Source organism: Vidua macroura, chromosome 3, assembly GCF_024509145.1.
Source record: "Vidua macroura isolate BioBank_ID:100142 chromosome 3, ASM2450914v1, whole genome shotgun sequence".
Taxonomy (NCBI): domain Eukaryota; kingdom Metazoa; phylum Chordata; class Aves; order Passeriformes; family Viduidae; genus Vidua; species Vidua macroura.
This window is the reverse complement of record NC_071573.1, coordinates 33291308-33314252: the sequence shown is the minus strand read 5'-3', so window position 1 is coordinate 33314252 and position 22945 is coordinate 33291308. Positions and strand designations below refer to the sequence as shown.

Genomic DNA, 22945 nt, shown 5'->3' with positions numbered 1-22945 from the left:
AGGATGTCACATCTGAGACTGCCTGTTTTTCAACTAAGTAATACCCTAAAACCTGCTCAGGAATTCCTGTGGGGCAGTGTAATAAGCTGCCTTCGTTATATACTGATAATTTTACCTTTCTTTTTGTCTCTTTTATAGGGTGGTTAATGTCACTCCAGTACCCGGGGACCTGCTCCGTGAGAACACAGAGGATGTCCTACAGGGTGAACATTTGAGTGATCAAGAGAATGCTCCTCCCATCCTGTCAGGTCGGCCAGTGGAAGGTCTTGGTCAGGCTCCAAACACGGCTTTCAATGAGGGTGAAGTTTGGGAAGAGACAGATGTGAATCGCAACAAACTCAGGATCAGCATCAGCAAAGTAAAGAACATTTCCTTTTCTCCTGTGACTGTTGGATGTAGGACAATGGTTTCATAGACTGCTAGAAGCCACTCAGATCCACTGATGTGGCATCCTCTGTAATAAGCCCAAAAAGCATTGAAGAATTCTCCTGCAGCAAGGGGAAATTACAAGGAATTTTTTTACAGAGTAAAAGCCTTTGGGATTAATTTAAATCTTTATGCAAGTGACATTTTGGGGGTCAGTAATGCTAAAGTGAATCTTTTTTACCATCATATCATTATCTAGGATTTAGATACTTCAAGCAAGGAAATTCTAGTCCTTGCATAGCTGATACAGTATCAGAAATGTCCCAGGCATGGAAATTAAAAACCAGAATTTTATTGTGTCCCAACTTCTTGGGTAAATAAATGTAATCAGAGATGTCTTCATAAGCTGTATTTTTCTATACTTTGAATCATCACTCATTTTTCTCTTCCTTTTTTTAACTTTCCCTTTTAAGGGTAGTAAAATATATAAGGAGCATCTAACAATGGTTTACCCCCTATGAAGAGTGAGAGAAACCATTACTTAATATTCTTATATTTCTGCATTTCAAGATAATATTAAGCTTTTTTTAACTTATATAAAATGTATACTTCCATTTATTTTCCTCACAATGTCTAAGGTGTTTCTCAGTCCTTTCTTGTAAATGTTACCTAATTTCTTGGAGGCATCCCCAGTGAAGGTTGATTCCATGATAAATGTCAAGTATAAGAATCTGACAGTTAGTTTATTAATAAGGTTAATTTACATATTGCAAGTAAATTAGTATTAGTGGCAGGTCATCAGATACATACAGAATCTGTTAGCAGAGAAACATTCATCAGACTTAAAATGCTGTCAGGGCCTATCAGATTCACATCACAAATCTGTTTTTAATGGACATTTGTAGACTGGCATGTTAAGTCTATTAGTCTTCTGGGGCTGACCAGAATTCACTTCAGTCTCTACTAGTACTAAGTTAGTCCTTATTTCAGCAATATTGGTATCTCCACTATCCTTAGTCTTATTAGAAAACATTATGCATGGACAAGAAATAATCTAATTTACTTAAAATTTTCCAATGTAAATAATTCAGACCAATGTGTTATCTATATGAAACATTAGCCGGGACATTCTCCAACACTGAGAAATTTTGAACCAAGTTCAAATTACTTCTTCATCTCTCACTGGTAATTCTGCATTGCTAGAAGTTTTCATTTGAAGGTATATGAAATAAGAAAAGCCTGATAGAGAGGGACAGTTCTGTTCACACAATATAATTTTTTTTAAAAAAAGTATATTACAGAAAAATCCTAGCAACTTCTGTGTATTTTCTTTGCATTTCTGCCACCAGGTGCCTTGATGCTCTTCAGTCAGACTTTGCACAGGGGAGTCCTTTCTGTGTGCTAGTTGTGTGTCATGTCTTAGGTACCTCATTCACAAGTCCTGTCATAACAACAGCTAAAGGCAGGAGAGGTTTCTAGAAGCTCTACAGCACAGCCAGGTGACTCTTGTGCCAGGCACTGTGCAAGTTGTTGTCAGGTTGCTGCCAAAGGAGCTTTGGGAGTTTCTCAGCATGGCAGTGAGCACTTCAGCTCTGACGGGTTTTGTAGCTACACAGCAGGCTGAACAGCAAAGCCCAGGGCAGCAAGCTCTCCAAAGCTGAAGTCCTTTCTTTGAGAGTTGTAATCTTTAGTTTGACTCTTGCCTGTCCTTTTGCTTTGCTAGACTTACTATCTTTAGCCTGACTGTTCTCTGAGAGAGGATTAGTTTTTATTTAAGTAACAGTCACCACATGGAGAAAAGAAGGATGCTTCCGATTTGATACCTAAGGGCACAACTCTACCCCTGTTTGTAATCTGAGGTATTAGAACCACAAGGGCACTGGTGTGTTTAAACACCCTTCTGCTATTCACAGCATCACATCCTTCATCTTCCAGTCTTGTAGCACTAGAATTAACTGGCTCTCCCTGTCTTTCTATTTGGATTTAGGAGATAAGTAGAGCTTGCCATATTTTTTCTCCCTAATAACTGTCTAAGATGATCCTTACTTCTCTGTGTAGACAATTCAGATCTCCTTCTGTCCCATTTCTCCCATTTCTGTGTTAAGGACAAAATTACTGTCACTGTTCTCCTACACCATCCCCCAGTTCTCTGCTCTTGAATATTACCAAGTTGATGCTATGCAACAGTTACATCAGCCCTTTGCTCCCTTTGCAAACACATCTGACCTTTGTTCATCACTAACCTTCTCCTGGCCATGACTGGATTACAGATTAAATCATTATCATCTATTCTGCTATTCCTCTAATGTTTGAAAGTTCTCCTCCACTCTTCTTAGCTTCAAAAGCTCTTTAGTTATGCATTCCAACTCCAGCTTGGGTGGTTTAGGTCTGCTAATTTATGGGCACTGACTGATTTGCCATGTACACATTGCATGCACAAAGGCAACTCTCTGGATCAGCAGCATTTTACTGAGATGCTGCTTGTGTTCAGACCCTCTGGCATTAATGGAGGACAGGGGAATGTAGGGCAGGGAAGGGTAAGCATTCTCCATACAGGTCCTCAGACACGGGCAGTGTGTAGCAGGTGTGCTGCATGGCTGGCAACACAGCAGTGCTGAATGCAAATCCTGGGCTGCTGCTGTAGCCCTTGGACCATTCTGCCTCTGTGCTTTCACCCCTCTCTTCCATGGAAAATCAGCACTGTGGAAGGCAGAGGGCAGCTGTGTTGGTCACCTACTTTTGCTCCTTTGTTTGCTACTAAATTTAAAAAAATCAAATTTAATAAGGCAATATGAAAGAGGAAATATGGAATGATAGAGTGTCCATGAGCATGTTCAGCTCCCTGCATGGCTCTATGGAAAGCTCTTACAGATGTCGTGGTTGAGTGGATATCATGGAAGACTTTGTTTAAAGGACCAAGATTAAAACAAACAAACCACAAACAAAAAACCCAAACCATCCTGGTAATTAGGAGATGCCTTAGTCAGACCAGATGTTAAAGTTTGTACATTGCAATGTAATGCATGGCCCCTGCATTATGAATGTTGACAAACAAGGGCTCTTAGACATCTTGGATAAGCAGTTAGGATTTGTGTATGCAGTAGGTTAACCCATGAGAAATCCTTTGGATCAACACTCAGGGCAATAGAAATGCATAGGCCACTTTTAAAAAATGTTTAAATATTTGAATTTATTTTAATACCAGCTGATTGCCAGGGCAGAGGGACACTGCCTCCCTTCAGACATTGCTTGTATAGATTGTGAAAATGCAGCTGAAAGTGTATCCTGGGAGAAAGTCCAGAGCAGCAGTGAAGGATGGAAATCAATGTCTTTGGCCAGATCTTGAAGTTCTTTGTGTTTACCCCCTCCAGACTCAGTGCATGGTGGAAGAGGAGCAGAGAAACGGGGTGTGCCCCAGTTCCCCTGTCCGAGTGCCTCCGGAGTCCCCGACCGCACAAGTGCGCTCCCTCCGCTACCGCCGCGTCAACAGCCCCGAGTCAGAGCGGCTCTCCACAGCTGATGGAAAAGCAGATCCCCATGAAAGAAGGTTTGTTCACGCTATGTAGCCTCCTGCTGCTTTTAGCAGAGTCTTAAGGATTGACTGTTAAGACCAACCTAATCATTAGATGATCAGCCAATGCTTGCAACTTTGTCTACATTGACTTTCGGTTCACCTCCTTCTCTACTTCCCCGTTCTTTGTCAAAAATTTTGATGTCTCACACTTAGAAGGCTTTCCCCAGAGAGTCTGCAAGGCTTCTGGATGATCCTTGTTTAAAACACACTGCAGTTGTCCTAAAATCTGGGCAGCAGATGCAGGCCAAATGAAAAACATTGATCAGAACATGGTTTGAAAGTTTTTTTCACAAGACAGTTGAACTTAACAAAGGGGAAAAGTGTTGTTGGGGGGAAATGGTTATCATCCTGTCTACAGGGGAAAGAGATGCTGAATTGGCTGTCATACTGAAGCACTTCTTCACGCCATTGTAGGTTTTAAAGAAATATTTTTGTTTAAGCCTGTCTTTCTGAAGTGTATCAAGAACTGAGTGAGAAGAGCCTATACAGGCTTTCTTTTATGGTCCCTGTCGTTAACCACAAACCTGATATGTTTTGAATGGCTTCTTGCTGTGTCCCTAGGTCTCGAATGGATATCCCCGGTTCTCCATCACGGCTCGTGTGCTCCTCGCAGCCAGCCCAGATGCTGTCCATCGATACTGGCCAGGCTGACCGGCAGGCGAGCGGCAGGATGGACGTGTCCGCGTCAGTGGAACACGAAGCCCTCAGCAACGCTTTCCGCTCGGTGCCGCTTGCGGAGGAGGAGGACTTTGACAGCAAGGAGTGGGTTATCATTGATAAGGAGACAGAGCTGAAGGACTTCCACCCTGGTGCTGAGCCAAGCACCTCTGGAACCACAGATGAGGAGCCTGAGGAACTAAGGCCTATTGAAGACGGGGAAGAGAGAAGGCGCCTGGGGGCAGATGCTGCAGTGAGGCCGAAGACTCATGATGGGCGAAGTCGGGGTATGCTGCCTGTGACTGAGGAGGACAGTTCCCATAGACATGAAGGACCTTCTCAAACAGTGTCTGACAGTAGACATGAACAGCAGACAGGAAGTCCAGCCCACTCCCCCTTACATTCAGCACCAGCTCTCCGACAAAGGAGACGAGAATCTGAACCTACTGGTCCTCAGAGACAGGTAAGATCCCTGGGTCTGTACCTTGTTGCCTATCATAGCATCATCTTAGGAAACCTCAGCTGTGCTGGAGAAGTCTTTGATTGCAAGCATGGATGCTCTTGTAAAACTCTTCTGACAGTGCTGACAAATGTTGTGAACACCTTAGAAGTGCTCCCAAAGCCAGTGATGTCCTTCTGAGGACACACTGTTATGAAGATCTTTCAGCCATTTTGGTACAGGGACAAGAGGAGAGCACAGTTGTGATTCGGGTATCTCTAGTCACTCCTCTTATGCTTTCCCACAGAGTTTTGTTAGTAACTGCTTAGCTGTATGGAGGTGTTGCTAGCACATCTTCTCCACATAGTTTCTCAGCAGCAATAGGAGTGTATTGCAAGAGAATGACCTCTAAACTAATCACACATCAGCACTGCACAGGCCCATAGCAATGCAAATCATAAAATAACTCCCTAAAATTAATCTTTCTTCTAAATACCTAATAAAAAGCTCAGAGTAGCCAGCACATACATCTCATCAACCTTACTTCAGTGAGAGGCATTGCTGCTACCATGTATTTACTCACAGAAACGTTCTTTACCTATTGTGGTTTTTCCATATAGTTGTAGAGGGCTTTTTTTCTTTCAGTTTTGCTTTTTTCCTGTGGTCTTCTGATGTTATAAAGCAGTTCAGTTTTTAGTGGGAAGTGATTTATTAGGTTAGCTGAAAAAATATTATATACTAGGCACAGAGTTCCTGTCATACCTAATCTTCTTTTTCAAGAAGAAGGCTGTCCCAGAGTGTTCAGTGCAAGAGGCAATCAAATTGTTCCCCTAAGAGTGTTTTGTATTTATATATTGATTAAGATCTCTCATGCACATGGGATCCATAAGCACAGCAAAGAGCAGGCAAGTTTTGGGTCATGTACACAGTGATACCCTCCTATGACAGACATTTGTGCAGTCTGCATGTTCCTGTCTGGAAGATGATAATTTTATTTCTGCTTCCCTCTTGAGCTTATTCTCCAAGGAAGTGTTCACTGGACTGGAGCACATTAAAAGAACATCCTTCTGTTCAGGTCTTGCCCAGATTCCTCTCTTGTCTGGATCCCAAAGAGATACAAGAAGAAAACCTTGAATGAGACAAGAATCTGTGTAAAAGGAATCAAAGCAAATCTTTGCAAATCACCAAGCAAGGTATTCCCAGTTAAGGTGTATGAGCCTTTACAGGAAGGATAGAAATGCTGACAGTAGGCACGAGGGCTGTCCTGCTGAGCATGGCACAGAAGCAGCACATGCTTCTCATAGAGACTGCATTCCAGTTGCAAGGTTCCTAGGCAGAGGTGTTTGCTGTAGAAAGCCAATATGTTGAATGTCCCAGGTCTCTAGAAATTGCATAAGGCAAGATTGGCAGAGTTGGAAGGGTCTGTGTCTGAATTTGCTGTGGTCTCTACACTTGGGGGTTGGTCAGTGCAAGACCTGCAAGATGCAATGAACGTGGTAAGAGCCAGCTGATAAGAACCAGCTGTAAACAACAGCAGGAACTTCACTGACATATTTAGTGTGGCTAAAGAAAGCTGGAGAGGGCTTCTTGGCCACAGCACGTACACCTCTATATGAAATGACTGTGGGAGTTGGATATGGTACAGCGCAAAGACTTCTTATCACTGCACAGTGATATTTAAAAAGCAGGTAAAAAAGGTAAAATAATGGGAGTGGGGGTGATTACTGGTAATACATTAGGCAGCCTTTGTTCTCCAGCAGTATGCTTTTTTTTTTTTTTTTTTTTTTTTTTTGTTCCTATGTTCTGAAATGCCCTCTATTAACTCTCTGGCCTAGCTTTGTACACACAGATCAACACTGGACTTCTTTGGCTGACTGGGATTTAGTTGTTCTTCCTTTGATGTCTGAATCCTTCAGTTATCACTACAGCTGTGCAGTGATACCCATATTTTTCCATTTGCTGTCACAAAACCAGCTATTAACTCTCAAAGGGACTTGGTGCCTAAAGGAAAGTAGAAACCTGTTTTCCTTAAGTGCAGCAAATATGGAGGGACAGATGTCTGGGACAATAATAAGAATTTGACCAAGGACTTCACTAGTGAAAATACTGAAGGCCTCATTAGCAATAACAGATATTTCCTGTAGCTCATGCTTGTGCTTCTCTGGGTTTGATTAAAGCTGTGATTAAGTTGTGTGTGTGTGTGTGTGTGTGTGTATGTAGGTGAGTAAATCTTCCTTATCTTTAAATATTAACTGAGCCTGTAAGATAGGTAAAAATTTCAGTAAATTCTGAACTACTATGACTGAAGTCATAGGCTTTGTTGTACCCATTTGTGACCTCATTCTGGTGTCCCAAAAGCTGGTGATCATCCCTTGGTGTCAGTAGCATACTCACTGAAAGCAAATGGGGAATCCCTGCTCTAATGCTTCCTTATGTTTCTCCATCCTCTGGCTCCAGTCTATGAGCCATCACTTGTAACTGGCAGAAAGACAGTGACTTCTGGATTGTCATAGAATCACAGCATGCCTGAGGTTGGAAAGAACCTCTAGAGATCATCTAGTTCTACCCTCTGCTCCAAGATGGATCATCTAGAGCAGGTTGCTAAGGACAGTGTCCAGTCAAAGTATCTCTGAGGATGGAGACTCCATAACCTCTCTGGGCAACCTGTTCCAGTGTACAATCGCTGTTATGGTAAAAAACTTTATAAAATGTTTAAATGGAATTTCTTGTATTTCAATTTCTGTTCCTTCCTTCTTTTACTTTCACTGGACATCACTAAGAGTCTGGATGCATCTTCCCATCAGGTATTTATAAATGTTATTAAGGATCCACCTGAGCCTTCTCTTCTCCAGTTTAAACAGTCCCAGCTCTCTCGGCCTTTCCTCAAATGAAAGGTCTTCCAGTCCCTTCATCATTTTTGTGACCCTTCTCTGGACTATCTTCAGCATGTCCATGTGTCTCTTGTACTGGGCAGCTCAGAACTGGAACACAGCACTCCAGGTGTCACTCACCAGTGCTGAGCAGAGGGCAAGGACCGTTTCCCTCAGCCTGCTAGCTGATGTACTCCTGATGTATCCTGAGGGGCTGTTGGCCCTTTTTACCACAAAGGCACCTTACTGGCTTGTGTTCAGCTTAGAGTCCACCAGGACCTCCAGGTACTTTTCTGTCAAACTGCTTCCAAAACAGGTGGCCCGCAGTGTGTTTTGTTCCTCCTCACTTCCCTTTGTTGTGAAGGGGGGAGTGAAATTAGTGAAATTCCTTTTTCCCATTTCACCAGCCTATCCAGGCACCTCTGAATGTGAGCAAAACCGTCTGGTGTGTCAGCTACTCCTCCCAGTATTATGCCATCTCTGAATCTGCAAAAGGTACACTCTGTCCCATCATCCAGGTCACTGATTAAGTTGTTAAATAGTAGTGGCTGCATCATTAGCCCCTGGCTACACCATTAATGACTGGACATTTTTTCTCCAAACATGATATTTTATGACCAGGAGCTCACCCAGTTTTCAGTCTAATTCACTATCTTCTTATCTAGCCCATATTTCATTGTTTTGTCTATGAAGATTTTATGTGAGACAGTGTCAGAAACTTTAGTGAAGTCAAGATCAATGACCTCTCACCCAGTGGTCTCAGCACAGAAAGCTCTTGGGTTCTTCAGACATTACTTCCCCTTCATATATCCATGTTGACTGCACCTTCTTCATATGTTTGGAAATGCCTTCTTCCAGGAGGATTTGCTCCATGTCTTTTCCAAGCTGACCAGCATTTAGTTCCCTGAGTTATCCTCATTTAGAACTCAGATATTTCTTCAAATATGCCGGTCTTTTGCAAGACAGATATTGTAGCTCAAATGTGAGAGATGGTGCTGTCCTCATTAAAACTCTGTGGGTGTAGGAGGGAGCACAGAATGATCAGATGCTGCTGTGAGGAAAGTCAAGTACAGAGGAGGCTCTGAATAGCCTGGGGGAGTTTCTGACCCAAATATTCTCACATATTAGGTATCTCCCAGTTTCAGATGACAAGAAAATGTCTGCAGTGGAGCATAGATCTCATGGGAAGACCTGGTATAAAGTGAGAACAGGAACTATGTCCTGTTCAAGCCCTTCTCTCTGTGCACCACTCAGTACATTTGTTTAACAGAGCTCCAAGGGTTTACTTTAATGTATGAATTTCAGGGATGTCCTAATAAGAGTCAGGTGTTTTTTATGCACTAGCGTGCAGATAAAGCTATAGAAATAGATAAAGAATGACTGGAAGAAAAGATTGAAGCTGCACTTCTGTTTACTTATTAATCCTGACATAGGGTTGCTGTTACTGCTGGAAATAATTTAAACCCATACCTCGCAATATAATTTTAAAATCTGTCAAGTTCTTAAGTATGCTGAATAAATTCGCTGAAACTTGACAGGGATTGGAACTTACTGCTGCCTTCTGCAGTGAAAAGACTTACAAGTGTTCATACATGTATGAATTTTAGAAAATATTTCTGACTATGCTCAGGTCTGTGCTCATAGGTATTTCTTGACTCTCAGTCTCCCCTGCTGCTAGTGCAGTTGGCATTGTACGAAATGTTTGGGGATTCACTTGCCTAAAACATACCTGTCCAAATGATGTCAATTCTAAAAAACCACAAGAGAAGTGAAGAATTAAAGTGGGAGATGATATTTACTCTGCTTTACTTATCCTTGAATATTCTGCAGGGCTCAGAGAGCATTTTGCTTAGGCTGATTCTTACAATCCTAGAGTTCATCTGTTAGAAAATGTCCCAGTGTGAAGAGGCACTAGTATATTTTTCCTGACCAACTCAGCTGTGTAGTTAAAATCACTCATTAAAATCATCTTGATGCTATCTTCAGCCTCTTTTCTCACACAGCCAGGAGAGTGCCACAAGTGGATTTGCTTAAAATTGTTTGTGTCTCGAGCCTGTGAGGGCAGCAGGGGAAAAGGTGCTGTGTGTCTTGGTTTCCATTGCCTTCTACAGCATTCTCTGTGGGCTGCTCTGAGAGGACCTGAAGAGCCATTTCTCAGCGGTGAGAAATGGGCATTGGCAGAGGGGAAGACTCATTGCTCCTCACCCAGTGTAATTCCCATTGGTCTGCGTTTGATGCCTGTTGTAGATGATGTGATTCTTTGATGGTCAGCTCCTCTGTCTTCCCTCCACATGAGAAGAGAAGCTTGTCAGCTGATGGAGAAGGATGAATGTAGAGTTGGCCTCTTACACTTTAGATTCAGGGTCCCTGTCCACCTGTCCATCCATGTGTTAAGAATAAAGGATCAGCAAAAGGGTGGTAGTGGAAGTAATATTCACATATATTCTTTATATATATATATATGTGTGTGTGTGTGTAAAATATATATATATATATATATATATATATATATATATATATATATATATCAGGTAATAGCAATCAAAACCTTAAGCTCAGTAGACATTCTTAATTACCTTTTTTATCTGTAAAATATATTAAGTTCTCTTGACATCACATTCTCCTGGGACTTCACATACAAAGTGTCCTACTGACCCTGTCCAAACAGAACAGAATAGGCCTGATGGAAGGTGGTCCAGCCTGATTGGTGCAAAAGGATAAAGGGGGGCAGCACCTTTAGCATTGATTGAGTAATTTAAGCATTACAGCATCAGTGAGAAAAGGTGGTATGTCTAAGCTCAGCTTCATCCTGGAGGCAGCAATACAAAAGTGCACTTACTGATGGGGTGTTGTAATTGCTTCTTCACGGCCTGGGCAAGGTCCTTGGTCCTGTGCTGTAGAGGAGGTCTCTCTGGGTAGCTGGAGTGATCCTTTGAGATCTGAGTAGTCTTTAACATATTGAGATGATATATACCTTGGAAGTCATAAAATATGCTGAACCCAAACATGAAACAAAAATTAGGAGTAAAAATTCCAGTAATGCTTAGTTGTGCAGCTTGCAAATAGCACACCCAGGGCTTAATTTCTGTACTATCTATGCAAAGAGGAGATGGTTGTCTTTATGAGAAATTAGAGCTGCTGTCTAGATTTTATTTGTCTCTCTCAAGTACTCTGTATGACAGCATTAGATTATTATTATCTGAGACTCTGATCTATGCAGTGACATGCAGTACATTTAGGACTGTGAATAATTACTTTTCACATTTAATGCCAACCATGAACTGAGTAGCTCTCAGGCACTTCTGAAGATAAGATATCTGCCTCAAAGCACTGCAGAGATATTGAAGGTGACAGGAAAGAGATGACACTGGATGACATTGAGCTCTTTTTCTAGTGCAAGGGCAACATCTCCAGTAAGGTAAGGAGAGCAGTTTTGGCTTAAAGAAAAGCCAATATCACCTTTCCACATTTCACCTGCAGAGACTTCCTGAAAAGAAATGCAGCACAAGGAAGGGAATGCATTTCCCATTTTCCCTTGCTTCCTTTGAAAGGAAAAAATTATTCCAGGAAAAAAAGTCTGGTTCTGGAGATTGAGACTGCTGATCCTTGTGAAAGTGCTAGTTTCATAGAAGAGGTAGAAAGGGAAGGAAGGGCTTAGCACTTTCAGGGTGAAGAATCTGAAGTCATTCCCCTAATGCCTCTCTCTTCCATTCAGAGCATAAAGGGAAAGTAGGGACTGCAATCTCATCCTGACATAAACTGTCCTCAGTGGGTGTACTTTCTCCCTCTCCTGGCTATCCCAGGATCACAGAAGTAGTAAAGGAACTTAAGAGTGCATCTTCTTGTCATGTCCTCCTATGGTCCTGTGTTTTGAATTTCTCAGTGAAAAGAGGATTATACTCTGCCTGCTTGTCCAGCTGCTGTCTATCCACTGCTTACCAAAACTGGAAGCATTAACACTCCCCCTGCAGGTACTCAATATAAAAATGTATCAGGAGGCCAGCTATGCAAGTGTGAGAAAAGTCTACTAACAGGCCCCAGACTTGCTTTTTCAAATCCCTGGAGTGAGTTTTAATAAGAGTCATTGAAAGAGCCCCTGAGAATCCCTCACATTCAAATACACATAATCATTTGTTTTACCTTTTATCATTCATGTGGTTTCCAAATGTGTTCAGAGTTTTACTCTTACCCATGTGCAAGATGTATGAATAGCCTAGTGACATGCCAAAATGAGCACTACCAGTGGAACAGAGAGGTGAGGCATGTGGCCTGAAGAGCCAGAGGAGGGGACAGACTAGCAGAGCCTGGCACTGCTGGTGTCACTCTGGTCCACCTGTGGCTGGGGAGAGCATGGCAGGCCCCCTGTAATGGCAGGCTTCCACGGTGCCCATAGCATCCCTGGGAACTGATAGTCATAGAGAGCAGTAAGTAAGGCCCTGTGTAGAGCAAAAGCATTTTTCATCCGCCAGCGAAGATGTCCGCAGCATGCGCATCACAAACCAGGGGCGAGTCAAGTCTTTGCCTGACACCTTTTCCTCCACTCTTCTTGGTCTTTTTCAGTTGGAGGAGGACAGGCCTTCTCAGCACTCCCTCCCGAGGTACAGCCCCCTGAGAAGACTGGCGTCCTCCGTTTTCTCCTCCTCAACCCTGGAGACAGAACACTACCCTCACGTTGGTGGCACTTTCATACAGCGCAGCCGTTCGGCGGAGAGCAGCCCCGTGCGCATGCCCCACCGCAGGCACATGCCCCTCACGGCAGGAAACCACAGACTCATGCCTTCCGTCCTCCGCATTTCCAGGTCCCAGCTCCAGCAGGTGTGGGCCCGCTTCACACACAAAACATAGCCTGTTCAGGGAAGCAGCGGCCTCCATAATGCAATAATAGATCCCACCCACCCACAATGTGTCACCACTTAATGCAATATTGAATCCCAGACAACACTGGCCTAAGGTACTGTAACTTCCAAAGCCCCTGCAACCAGACCCCACAGAGACTGAAAACATCTGCCTTTCTAAACCTCCCAGCAGCCCGAGCGAGGGGTGGCAGCAAGGCCGAAGATGAGAACGCAGATGGTGAACGTGTGCTGTGTGAAAGAGGTGGATGCCAGGGCTCATCTGAAACAGCCGCTCGCGCGTCCCGCGGCCTCGGGGTAGGAAGTGCAGGGCTGCCTCACTGAACACATGCAATCAAGCGACAAATGTTGTTAAGTTATGACTGGAATGGAGAGACTGTGGAGGTATCAGCAAGCGTTACCTTCCTCAGCAAATTCGTTCAAGCATCTCTGTTGGTGTCTTACACTGGGCCGAATCTGTAGGCGGTTTTACTCCATCTAGATACAGGCAGACTCCCACTCAAAGCTCACCTGAGGCAGGACCTCAGGTTTGTCCCTCTTGTGGAGTTACAATCATGTATCTCTTTGTTGCTTTGGCTTTGGAAATCCCCTTGCTTTTGTTGCAGTTTGGTTTCCATACAGTGACCACATATTTTTGTCTCTCTGGCTGTGCCTCTGTTACATGACAGTGGGACTGTTTGTCTGCTCTCCACTCCTAAGCTGCTCCAAATTTCCTACCTGCCCCCAGAGGCACTGACTGTCAAGTTGGATAGCAAAGATTTTCTTACTGATCCAGCTGTAAATTACGCTGTTTTTAAATTCCAGAAATTTTAGGCAACTGCAGCTTTTCAATGGCAGAGCAGTCCTGCTTCTTGGCCTTGCTTGGAAATGCCTGTGATAACATAAGATCTCATTTGAGAAATAAAGTGGCCTCAGCTCCTGGTATACAGAGCCCATGAAGCCCTTTGCTAAAACTGTGAATCTCAAAAGAAAAGGGAGATCAAAGTTAATTTAAATTGTCATAAGTATCCTTATTTCCTGTGTTTGCACAAATATATTGCCCTTCTCAGTAGAATTGCAGTGTACAACACCAGACTGTATGAAGACTTTCTGTAGTCAAGTGAATGTGGTAACTGTCTTCTATTGCCATGAGCCTTTGGTCTCATCTTCTGGGAGAACAGGCAGTATGGACGTTACAATGCAGGAAGAAGGGGTCATTGCTGGTGCTCAGGGCTTTAGGGAAGTGCAAGTCCAAAGTAAAATACTGTGCAGAAAATATACAAGCATAGGATACAGGCAAGAAAACATGCAGAAAGCTCAGGCAGACGTGAAAATGGGTCAGAGTAAGTGTGGGTGTTGGAAGGAAGTTGTGACATGGAGGTATCACTGCATAGGTAGGGTGTTTCCAGTGGGCTTTCAAGCAACAATTCCCCCCAAGCACTGCTTTCTGTAGGTACATCTGCCCTACCTGAGGCTCCCTTAATATTAGATCCACCCTCCCATGAGCAAGAGAAGATAGTGCAGCCTCAGACAGGGTAGGTGGTGCTTTTTGAAGTTCCTAGGACCTGGCCCAGTGTGTCTGCATGCTGCAGGACGTGGTCTGGCAGGCTGACATGCTGACAGACCATCCTGGGGGGTGCAGGGATGGAGATGGAGGGGCAACACACTCTCCCTGAGGAGATTCAGCACAGGTATGACCAGCCTCTTCCCACAGTCATTCTTGAATCAGTGACATCAATTTCTTTTCATTTGCCCCAAGAACATGTGTGAATAGGACAGTTTCCTGTTCGGACAAAATTTTTATCTGCGATTTTTTCATGAGCTTTATTTTTTAAAAAGGTACTGGGCATTGCCAAAAATCCTTGGGTTGAATTAACCACTAGCCTAATCCTATTTGGCAGTTCCCTTGTCGAGCACAGATACCAGAAAAGGCAAGGCTTTGCTCTTCTCGAAGTGACATGAGAAGGGATGATTTCCTTAAGTAGACTCTGCTCTGATGTTATTTTTTTTTCCTTCTTCACTACAGATTTTAATGGAAGAACAGATTCCAGAAAAAATAGAATTTGTGAAAGCACTAGACTTAAATCAGTAACTCTTAATAATTTTTGTTCATAGTGTCCAAAACACCGATGTTCGCTTTTCAAGGACAATTTTAGGAATTAAAATTACTCTTGTTCTATTTTTAAAGAAAAATCAAACTATTTTTAGTTTTGTCAGTCAGAAAAGGGAACAAACTAGATAACTGGGTATTTATAAACTCTAAACCTTTTGTTCAGACAAAAACAATGACTAGCCAATAAGTAGCTCCATACATAAATTTCAAAGGTCAGTAATCTGACTAATGCTACTCATCATAATGCTACTCACATAAACTTGATACTGGTTTTCTAAGTTCAAAAATCTGATTTATACAGACTTCAGTAAGACTTTCTTCCAGTTAAAATTATTAATGAATTGAAAACCAACTACAAAACAAAACAAAATATGTTTATATATTGCTATCTCTTACAAGAGGGGTTGTTTCTCATTAGGAGTCCTGACCTCCTACCCTTAACTCAGCACTATTCCATGCCTTTAGTGGCTGTCAAGAAGAACAAAGAAATCACTGAGGAGAAGGTTTGCAGTGACAGAAGGTGGGTGGTTTGATAAAACACTACTGACAGACCGGCTCTGCAGAAGGATCTGAATTGCTCAATAAATTGCTTGTGTTCAAAGTGATGATTGCATCCACACAGGGACAAGGTCATGCTTGGAGTATAAAAGATGTAAGTCACATGTACAGAATAAGAGAAACTGTGCGTTGGGAGGTGCTGTCTCCCAAAATGAGGTGGCAGTTAGGTGAAGTAATTAGCTGCATCTAAGTTCTCACTATGCTGCTGCAGAAAAAAAAAAAAAAAAGAATAAATAAATCCTTCTTTGATGTATCCAGTGTATCAGCAGAAAAATAGAAGATATGAACAGAGGGAGATCTTTTGTGGTGGTGAGATCACTACCAGATATATCCAAGTCTTGTATGGAAATTTTTGTAAAAGATTTTCAAAACCTAAAAGAGAAGAAGTGATACAAGAACACTTCTGTAAAACCTGCCATGTAGAATAAGCTGGAAGAAATGCAGTCTGTCATTAAATACAAAACTAAAAAGTGACATGGTTACTGTTAGGTGTCTCTGCCTGAATAGAGCAAGAGGGGTTTTAACCTGCCAGGCAAAGATATGAGTCTAAGTGCTGAAAGATAAAATAGCAAAGGTGAACCTAGAAGCAAGATGCTCATTTTAAAGACATAGGTGTGTGATAAACCACTGAAATACATTATTAAAAGACACTGAATTCTTTGCTGTTCAGTCTCCGTAAGGTGGGATATTGGTTTCTGAACCATCAAATTTGGGCTCTATACCAGAATAATTGGACATGTTGCTGTCACCTGGGTTTTATGGGAAGTCTTATTTCATTATCAATGTCTTTTATAATTTAATTCTCAACAAATTAATTGGTGCTAATGGCTGGAATCCTGATGTTAAAGTATTATGCAAAAAGTATTAAAAATAGTCAATTTAAAGGGGTTTTTTAACATCTTCATCTAATGCTGTATTAATTACTATGAATCTACATATTATTGAGGAACAGTTAGCAAATTAAAGAAATGTGAAAACAGGTTTTTTTTTATATATGGAAATGTAATAAATTAATATTGAAACTAGTTGCAGTGCAATTATAAAAAAAACTTATGTAGATTACATTTATATTGCATGTATTTATTTATTGTGTTTAATTTATAATGACTGCAATTATAAATGTAAATATATCCAAAATCAGTTGGCAGAAAACCCAACTGATGGAAGGCTGTTGACATGAAAATTGATCATGGGGCTGTGGGCTGAAAAGTTAGTTGCCCTAGTTATTTGTCCTTTTATGTTTGGTAGGGTTTTTTTAGTTCTTCAGATGGAATAAGCCAGTGGGAATCAACACTAGTGAAATAAAATTCCCTTTCAGCATCAAACTCTTAGGCAAATTGGGTTCATCAGAAGGGCCCAAGAACAGGATTTGCATCCTGAGGGAGATACTCTTCTTTTACTTCCCGTTGTACATAGCACTTGTTCTCCTCAGAATCCAAATTGGAAATGAGCATTTGCCACTCCCTCACAGAGATCATTGGCATCAGGACAGGAAGCTGTTGCTGGGATCTCATTATCTACTTCAGTGAGCAAATGTTCATCACTTGTATATACATATAAAAGCCATCTTTTTATATCTTGGCCTCTTGGCTCCTTTCACTTTATTTCTATGCAGAACGGGAGATGTTTCCAATTTATTGTTCTGTCCTCAGCCTCCTTCCCTCAGGAAGGAGCTAATGAGATATGATTTCTGTGAAAATATTACTGTAAATGCTTGGGTTAAGCTAGCACTGGGTAAATGTGGTTATGCCAGCACGCATTCACTTTCAGGGAAGACAGTTCTGATGGGAGAGGGCTGACTGAAAATAAATTGCACTGACAGAGGTGCAGTTCTGCAGATGCCAGTTTTCATTAGGATACCCCCATGATGACAAATTCCTTGGTGTGAACCTGACCTTGTCTACCATTCCCATTATTTTTTCCCACTACTGGGGGGAAGGCATGTGAAAGAGTTACAGTGCATCACCTCTTTTACTATTTAAAGTCTCTTGTTGCAGTAATGACAGAAAGTAAGAGAGAAATGCCCTGTAAAACAGCCATATGGGTGATATAACCGCATCCTTATGCTACCTCTTCATGATGAAATCACTCCTGTCCTACAACTCCTTCTCTTTGTTGTGTGTCTGAATCTGGGCATTGTGCTGGTCAAGGCTGCTGCAGGACAGTTGTTCTGAAAGGGCAAACTTGTTCAGAAGTTGTGTTTGTTGGGCTGAATGGCAGCTGACATACCCCCCACCCAGAATGGAGGAGCTGTACTTGGACAGTGGCCTCCAGGCTGGATTGAGATAAGGCAGCTGACGTTCTTCTCTGGGATCTCATCATTGCTCTGTAAGCAGAGACATTGCTCAGCAGCTGCCACCCAGCTTTTGTTCAAATCTTAATCTGGATGCAAGAACAGCAGCAGTTGGCTATAGCCCCAAGCTGCTAGTAGACTTCACATGCAGAGCCCCCTCACCTTCACCTCACTGAGAAGTTCTCTTCAATCTGGTTGCCTCTTTGTTCCAATTTGCCTCTCCCATCTCTTCCCCATATGACAAAGTCTTTTTGCTCTACCTTGGTTTCCTGTGTGTGTCCCACTCCACGTGTTGGTAAACTGCGAGATTTACTTCCATTGCCATTCATGGAATCTCATCCCCCACATCCTTATTGCATCCCTAGATACCTGCACTCCCTTCTGCCTTTGCCATTCTCAAGAACCTGCAGAGCATGTCTCCTGCACTGGTTTCTTTTGCATTGCATAGCTCATGGGGCCCCATACAATCCCTATAGCACTTTGAGCAGCCAAGAGGCCTTCCCTCCCTCTGACTTCCTTGGAGGAAATTGCAAAAACGTGGCATGTTTTGGCAACTGGAGCAGTCTCAGCTCTACATGGAATCTGTGTGAAGATCAAACTGTTTAAAGGCAGCTTGATTTCAAAAATGAGAATGAAAGATGCCTTCCATTTTCAGGGCAGTTGCGTGGGTTTCAAGTCCTGGAATCCTTAGGACTTAGCAGACTGCTCCCAGTTATTGTCTGCCTCAGCAGTTAAATTTAGACAGCTGGCAATGCTTTTTCCCTTAAGCCACAGGTACCATCTGCATTTGCAAACCATGTAAATAGCTGGCTGAGCACCACTTCTGGTGTTGTGAGCATGTCTCCAAGCTCTGCTTAAATCAGTGCCTGGTGTCTGTGAGTGAGAAAATGTCGCAACTCCAGTTGCAAACTCTTCAAGTTCTTCCAAGTGGACGTTTTTCTGGGCTGGCAATTTGTCTGTCCCCATTCTCCAACCTAGGAGCTGGGAGAGTGAGGACGTTTCAAATCAAATAGGGTATTTAAAGCAGCCAGGAGAGGGCAATTGAAAGTGCAACAGAGCTGACACTCTTCATTAACGCTAAACTTTAACACACCAGTGTTTCCTCCTGCTCCTGTCTTAAACTGGAGATATCACAGACTGGATTCTTTCTTGGGGATTGGTGTTCTTTACTTTGCCACATATAATGACTGTTCTTCCCTTATCAAGCCTGTGCCACTGCCATTAAGCCACCAAAGTATCTTGTTGTTTTAAACAAACTGTTTGTTTCTTCTGCAATTGCATTTGACACCCATCTCTCCCCAGCTGCTTCTGGAGCAGCCAGACCCAGGTGTTACACAAGAAGGCAGCATGCCTTTGAGAACCAGTCAACATTTTTTTTTTTCCTTTTTGCTATATTTTTTAGATACAGGACCTCTGGAAAGAGGCCTATTGCTTGAACTGATCAGCCATAATAAGCAAAGGTGTTTACAGTATATTCCCTAGCCCATTCATGGGCACAGAAGTTGAGTGGCTCTCCAGTAGCTGGGCTGTTTCTTTTCCAAAAGTGGCTCAAAAGCCAGTGAACACACACCTCTTCTAACTCACCTAGGCTGTGAGCACTAGAGATGAGAAACAAAACAAGTGTCATTTGGGACACTTCTCTGCTCTGTGCTTCAAACATTTCTTCCAAAGATTATACTTTGGAGTGGTTATCTACCTCATTTGTCTTTTATTTCAGTAGCATTGCCAGGCTTTGATACCATCTTTGCCACTGACTACTTTGCCCCAACATGTGCAGCCTCTTTTGAGAGTCTTGGTGATTTGTTTTGTAGTAGAAGCCTTCTGCAGTTAGAAAGACTATTCTGTAGTCTGGGAAACCAGAGCAAACGCCTCATTTTAGCCTTTCCAGAGTTTATACTTGTGGTGTTCATACCTTCCTATGGGCTCTTAAACTCTAAAGATCTCCAAGTGCTTTATTCTTCCCATGAGTCACTTCCTTGCTGTTTTACATGGGGGAGTCAGCAACAAGAAAAGCCTTTTCAGAACATGTCAGGATGAAGCCAGATGTTTGGTTGCACAAAGCAAATTTCAGGAGGCTGAATATTTTTTTCATAATCTGTACATTGTCAGGACAGTGGGTGGGACCTATATACCAAATACTACAAATATCACTGAGGCATTTCTTTGACTGCTAATCACCAGGGTCTTCTCTTGCTTTCTTGTGGAAAAATGCACTATTTGAATCTGGTGCTGTGATGCTTTGTAAATAAATTAAGGCAAGAAAATACAGCCATTGCTAGTTCACTCCTCTCTTGTAAAATAGCTCAACAATAGGATGCACTGTGAGACTGAAGGTCAGAAAGCATGGAAAGATGTGTTCAGTCCTTTTCCTGTTTTCTAGCGTCCTTCCCTCTCACACTGCCATCGATCTTCCGTGGTATGTATATGTGGAGCTTTTAAGAGCTTGACAGCAGCACGAGATTATTCTTGAAAAGAGAAGATTTTCTACTGCTTATCTGGGGGGATTGGTGACAGATACCAACCATGTTTGTCCAGTGGGTCTGGCATCTCTTCCTTAGGAGTCTCTGTGGTATCCAGTTACATTTGTATTACAGCCACATAGTAACTGACGCAGTTCTGCATCAATGACTGAATTTATTTGTATTGTCAACTGCTGGGTTATATGAATGCCACATTTTATTAATGGTTGTCATTAGAGATTTATTCATGACACTCTCAGAACTTTACCTGAAGCTGAGACCATTTTGCTACTTTCACATTGAATAAGAAAGGGCTCTTTTATCCCAATCTATTCAAAAGAGAAGTTTTTATTTTTATTTTTGCTTTTCGTGTTTCCCTTTGGTAAAAATGGGAAAGAACAATTTGGAGATAGCTATCGTATATTTGTCTAGCTCTGCTTGGCAGTAACAGATGGGCTGCAAGAGGCTAGCTGAAAAAAACAAAATTGCATTTCCTAGCAGACAAGGTCTGAAGCCTTTAAAATCATGGATAATTTGCAAACCCCTAAAATCCTGTTAGTGTTTATTGTGAAAAAATTGCCTCATCTATTTCTCAGCTGGAGAACGTGGAGTACCTTTTTCTTGACCTGCTTCCCTGTTGAGAGTTGCCAGCTCTCCCCAGAGTGACTGGAAGAGAAAATAATTTCTGGAGAGGCTGACCAAAGTAAATCAGATGTGCTTCCTGATTTCACTGTTGTCCCCAGGATGGTGTTGGGATGCTTTATGCTGGAGCTTCCATTTCTGTTTGTGTGTTTGTGTGTGTGCCTGACCCACACCTGGCGTGCAAACGGTCACATGTGGTCCTGCCTTACAGAAGAGTTTCTGTGCCAGTAGTGGGCCACTTTGCACACCCCCAAATGCTGAAAACAATATTGCAAAGAACAAATCTCAGCCACTTACAGAAAGTATCTTTATGGCATCTGGTACACTCGGCGTCCTCTGCATGCTGCAGGTCTGATTTCAGCAACCTGGCCCAGCCCAGGTCTCTTCATTCAGTGTGATGTATATAAATACATATTTTTCCTTTTGCTGTCAGCCAGTGGCAGAGTGTTCTGGTGATGAGAACAGTGCTGGCACTTGGAACATAATTTATAGTATGCAAACACCTATTTTGGGTAATATTAAAACACGAAATAAAACATATAAAGGCTGATCATTGTGGCACTACCTTGTTTTTTGTTGTGTTTTTATGCCACGTGTTTTGTGTTTGGGTCACTATAACACAAACCTGCATTGGCAGTTCCAGGGGACAGCGCAAAGATTAATTTCTGGGAAATGTTTCTAAGTGTTATTTGCTGTATTGCAACTTCTTTATATCACCTGCCATTGAAAAAAAAATGATATTACGATGAATGTACATTTTGAACAAGCTGCTAACCTTGTAACCTGGGGATTGGAAGCAATCCCCATTTTACATTCACTTGCATGTCATCTAGTGTTCAAAAAGAAAATTGCTTTATGTTTGGAGGTTTTATTTTTTCATATGCAAAGTGGTTCAATGAGTTACCTCATCATCTAGTGCACTTGCCTCGTAAAAATCCCCAGGGTTTCCTTCAACAACTCCAACAAGTTTCTCAGTTTAATGATGAGTGCAATTAATTATCTGGCAACATGAAACACAGTAATGGCAAATTTCCTCTGAACAAGTCAGATAAGTAGGATTTCCATGGAACTCTTGCCCCTTCAGCTTGGCCCTTCCTAGAAAACCCTTACCAGATCAGGTTCTTATTCAGCACTGCTGACTTCTGGTTATTTTTATGACTTCGGAAGATGTTTAGCTTTCAGAATATTCTTCTTCTTCTTTCTTGCTGCTATTAAGTTGCCTTTACAGTTAGGGACTAGAGGAATTTTTGGATTATTATTTCCTTCCACTTTGCTCACTATTTCCCGAGTCTCCAATGAGTGATACAAATGAAGTGGTCCCTGTGCCTGCTCAGACAGGGTTGGCTGCATTGGCTCTCACTGGAGACACTGGTGGGTACAGAGTTGGAAAGCTGAGTGGCAGGCATCCCACCCTTACAGAGCTTTTGCTTTCATCCAAGACGCTAGGAAAACTGGCACAAACCTAACACATGAAAGCACAAACAGGGAGGAGCAGAGCACTTATCCAGCACAGGACTGGATTGTCCTATTTACCTTGGTTAAACGAATGAAGAAAAAGGTTGTGGAGCATTGATGGTAAGATGCTGGATAGAAGAACATCTCTAACATTTATGGTGCTGATTCTTGGAACACTGAGATCCTGCAAGTAAGCATGGCAGCTCTAAGACCCCTGCTACTTTTACCTCATCTGATGCTGGATTGAAGAAAAGAGCTGCTTCAGAAACTCGGATTCTAGGTTTTTTCCACACACTGTTGTCAATCCTGCCAGATCTCCCAGTCCCGATCAAGCTTAGTCTATGTTGGCAGAGGATAATGTCACTTCCAGGATATGCTGAGGTCCTGATAGTATCCAAATAAAAGCTGTTAAAGGGAAGACTGGACTACAGTTCTTGCTGTCTGTGTGCCATCTGCATCTCTCAGGACTAAGGCCTCCTTCCATTCCCAGTAGAACAATTAATGTCGTGTTGAGAACTTGATTTCTGCTTCTCAGACTTTTCAGCTCCCATAAAGAATCTCAGGGACCAGCATATCCTTCCTTTGCATTACCTTGTGTCACCTGTTAGACTTCTGTTGCTGCTAAGCAGGAGAGTCCAAACCATATTTAACCAACTGCTACTTGAGTAGGAAGTGAATGTGGATTTC

The 22945-nt window shown here is 42.3% G+C and overlaps 1 protein-coding gene across 2 annotated transcripts in view; it reads left to right on the top strand.

Moving 5' to 3' along the window:
* Nucleotides 1-22945, top strand: part of TTBK1 (tau tubulin kinase 1) — a 103920-nt gene that overhangs the window by 65764 nt on the left and 15211 nt on the right. For both annotated transcript variants that reach the window (XM_053973227.1, XM_053973229.1), the window contains exons 11-13: nt 139-358; nt 3738-3913; nt 4502-5060. In XM_053973227.1, coding sequence (XP_053829202.1) covers nt 139-358; nt 3738-3913; nt 4502-5060 — 955 coding nt within the window. The remainder of the gene's footprint in view (nt 1-138; nt 359-3737; nt 3914-4501; nt 5061-22945) is intronic.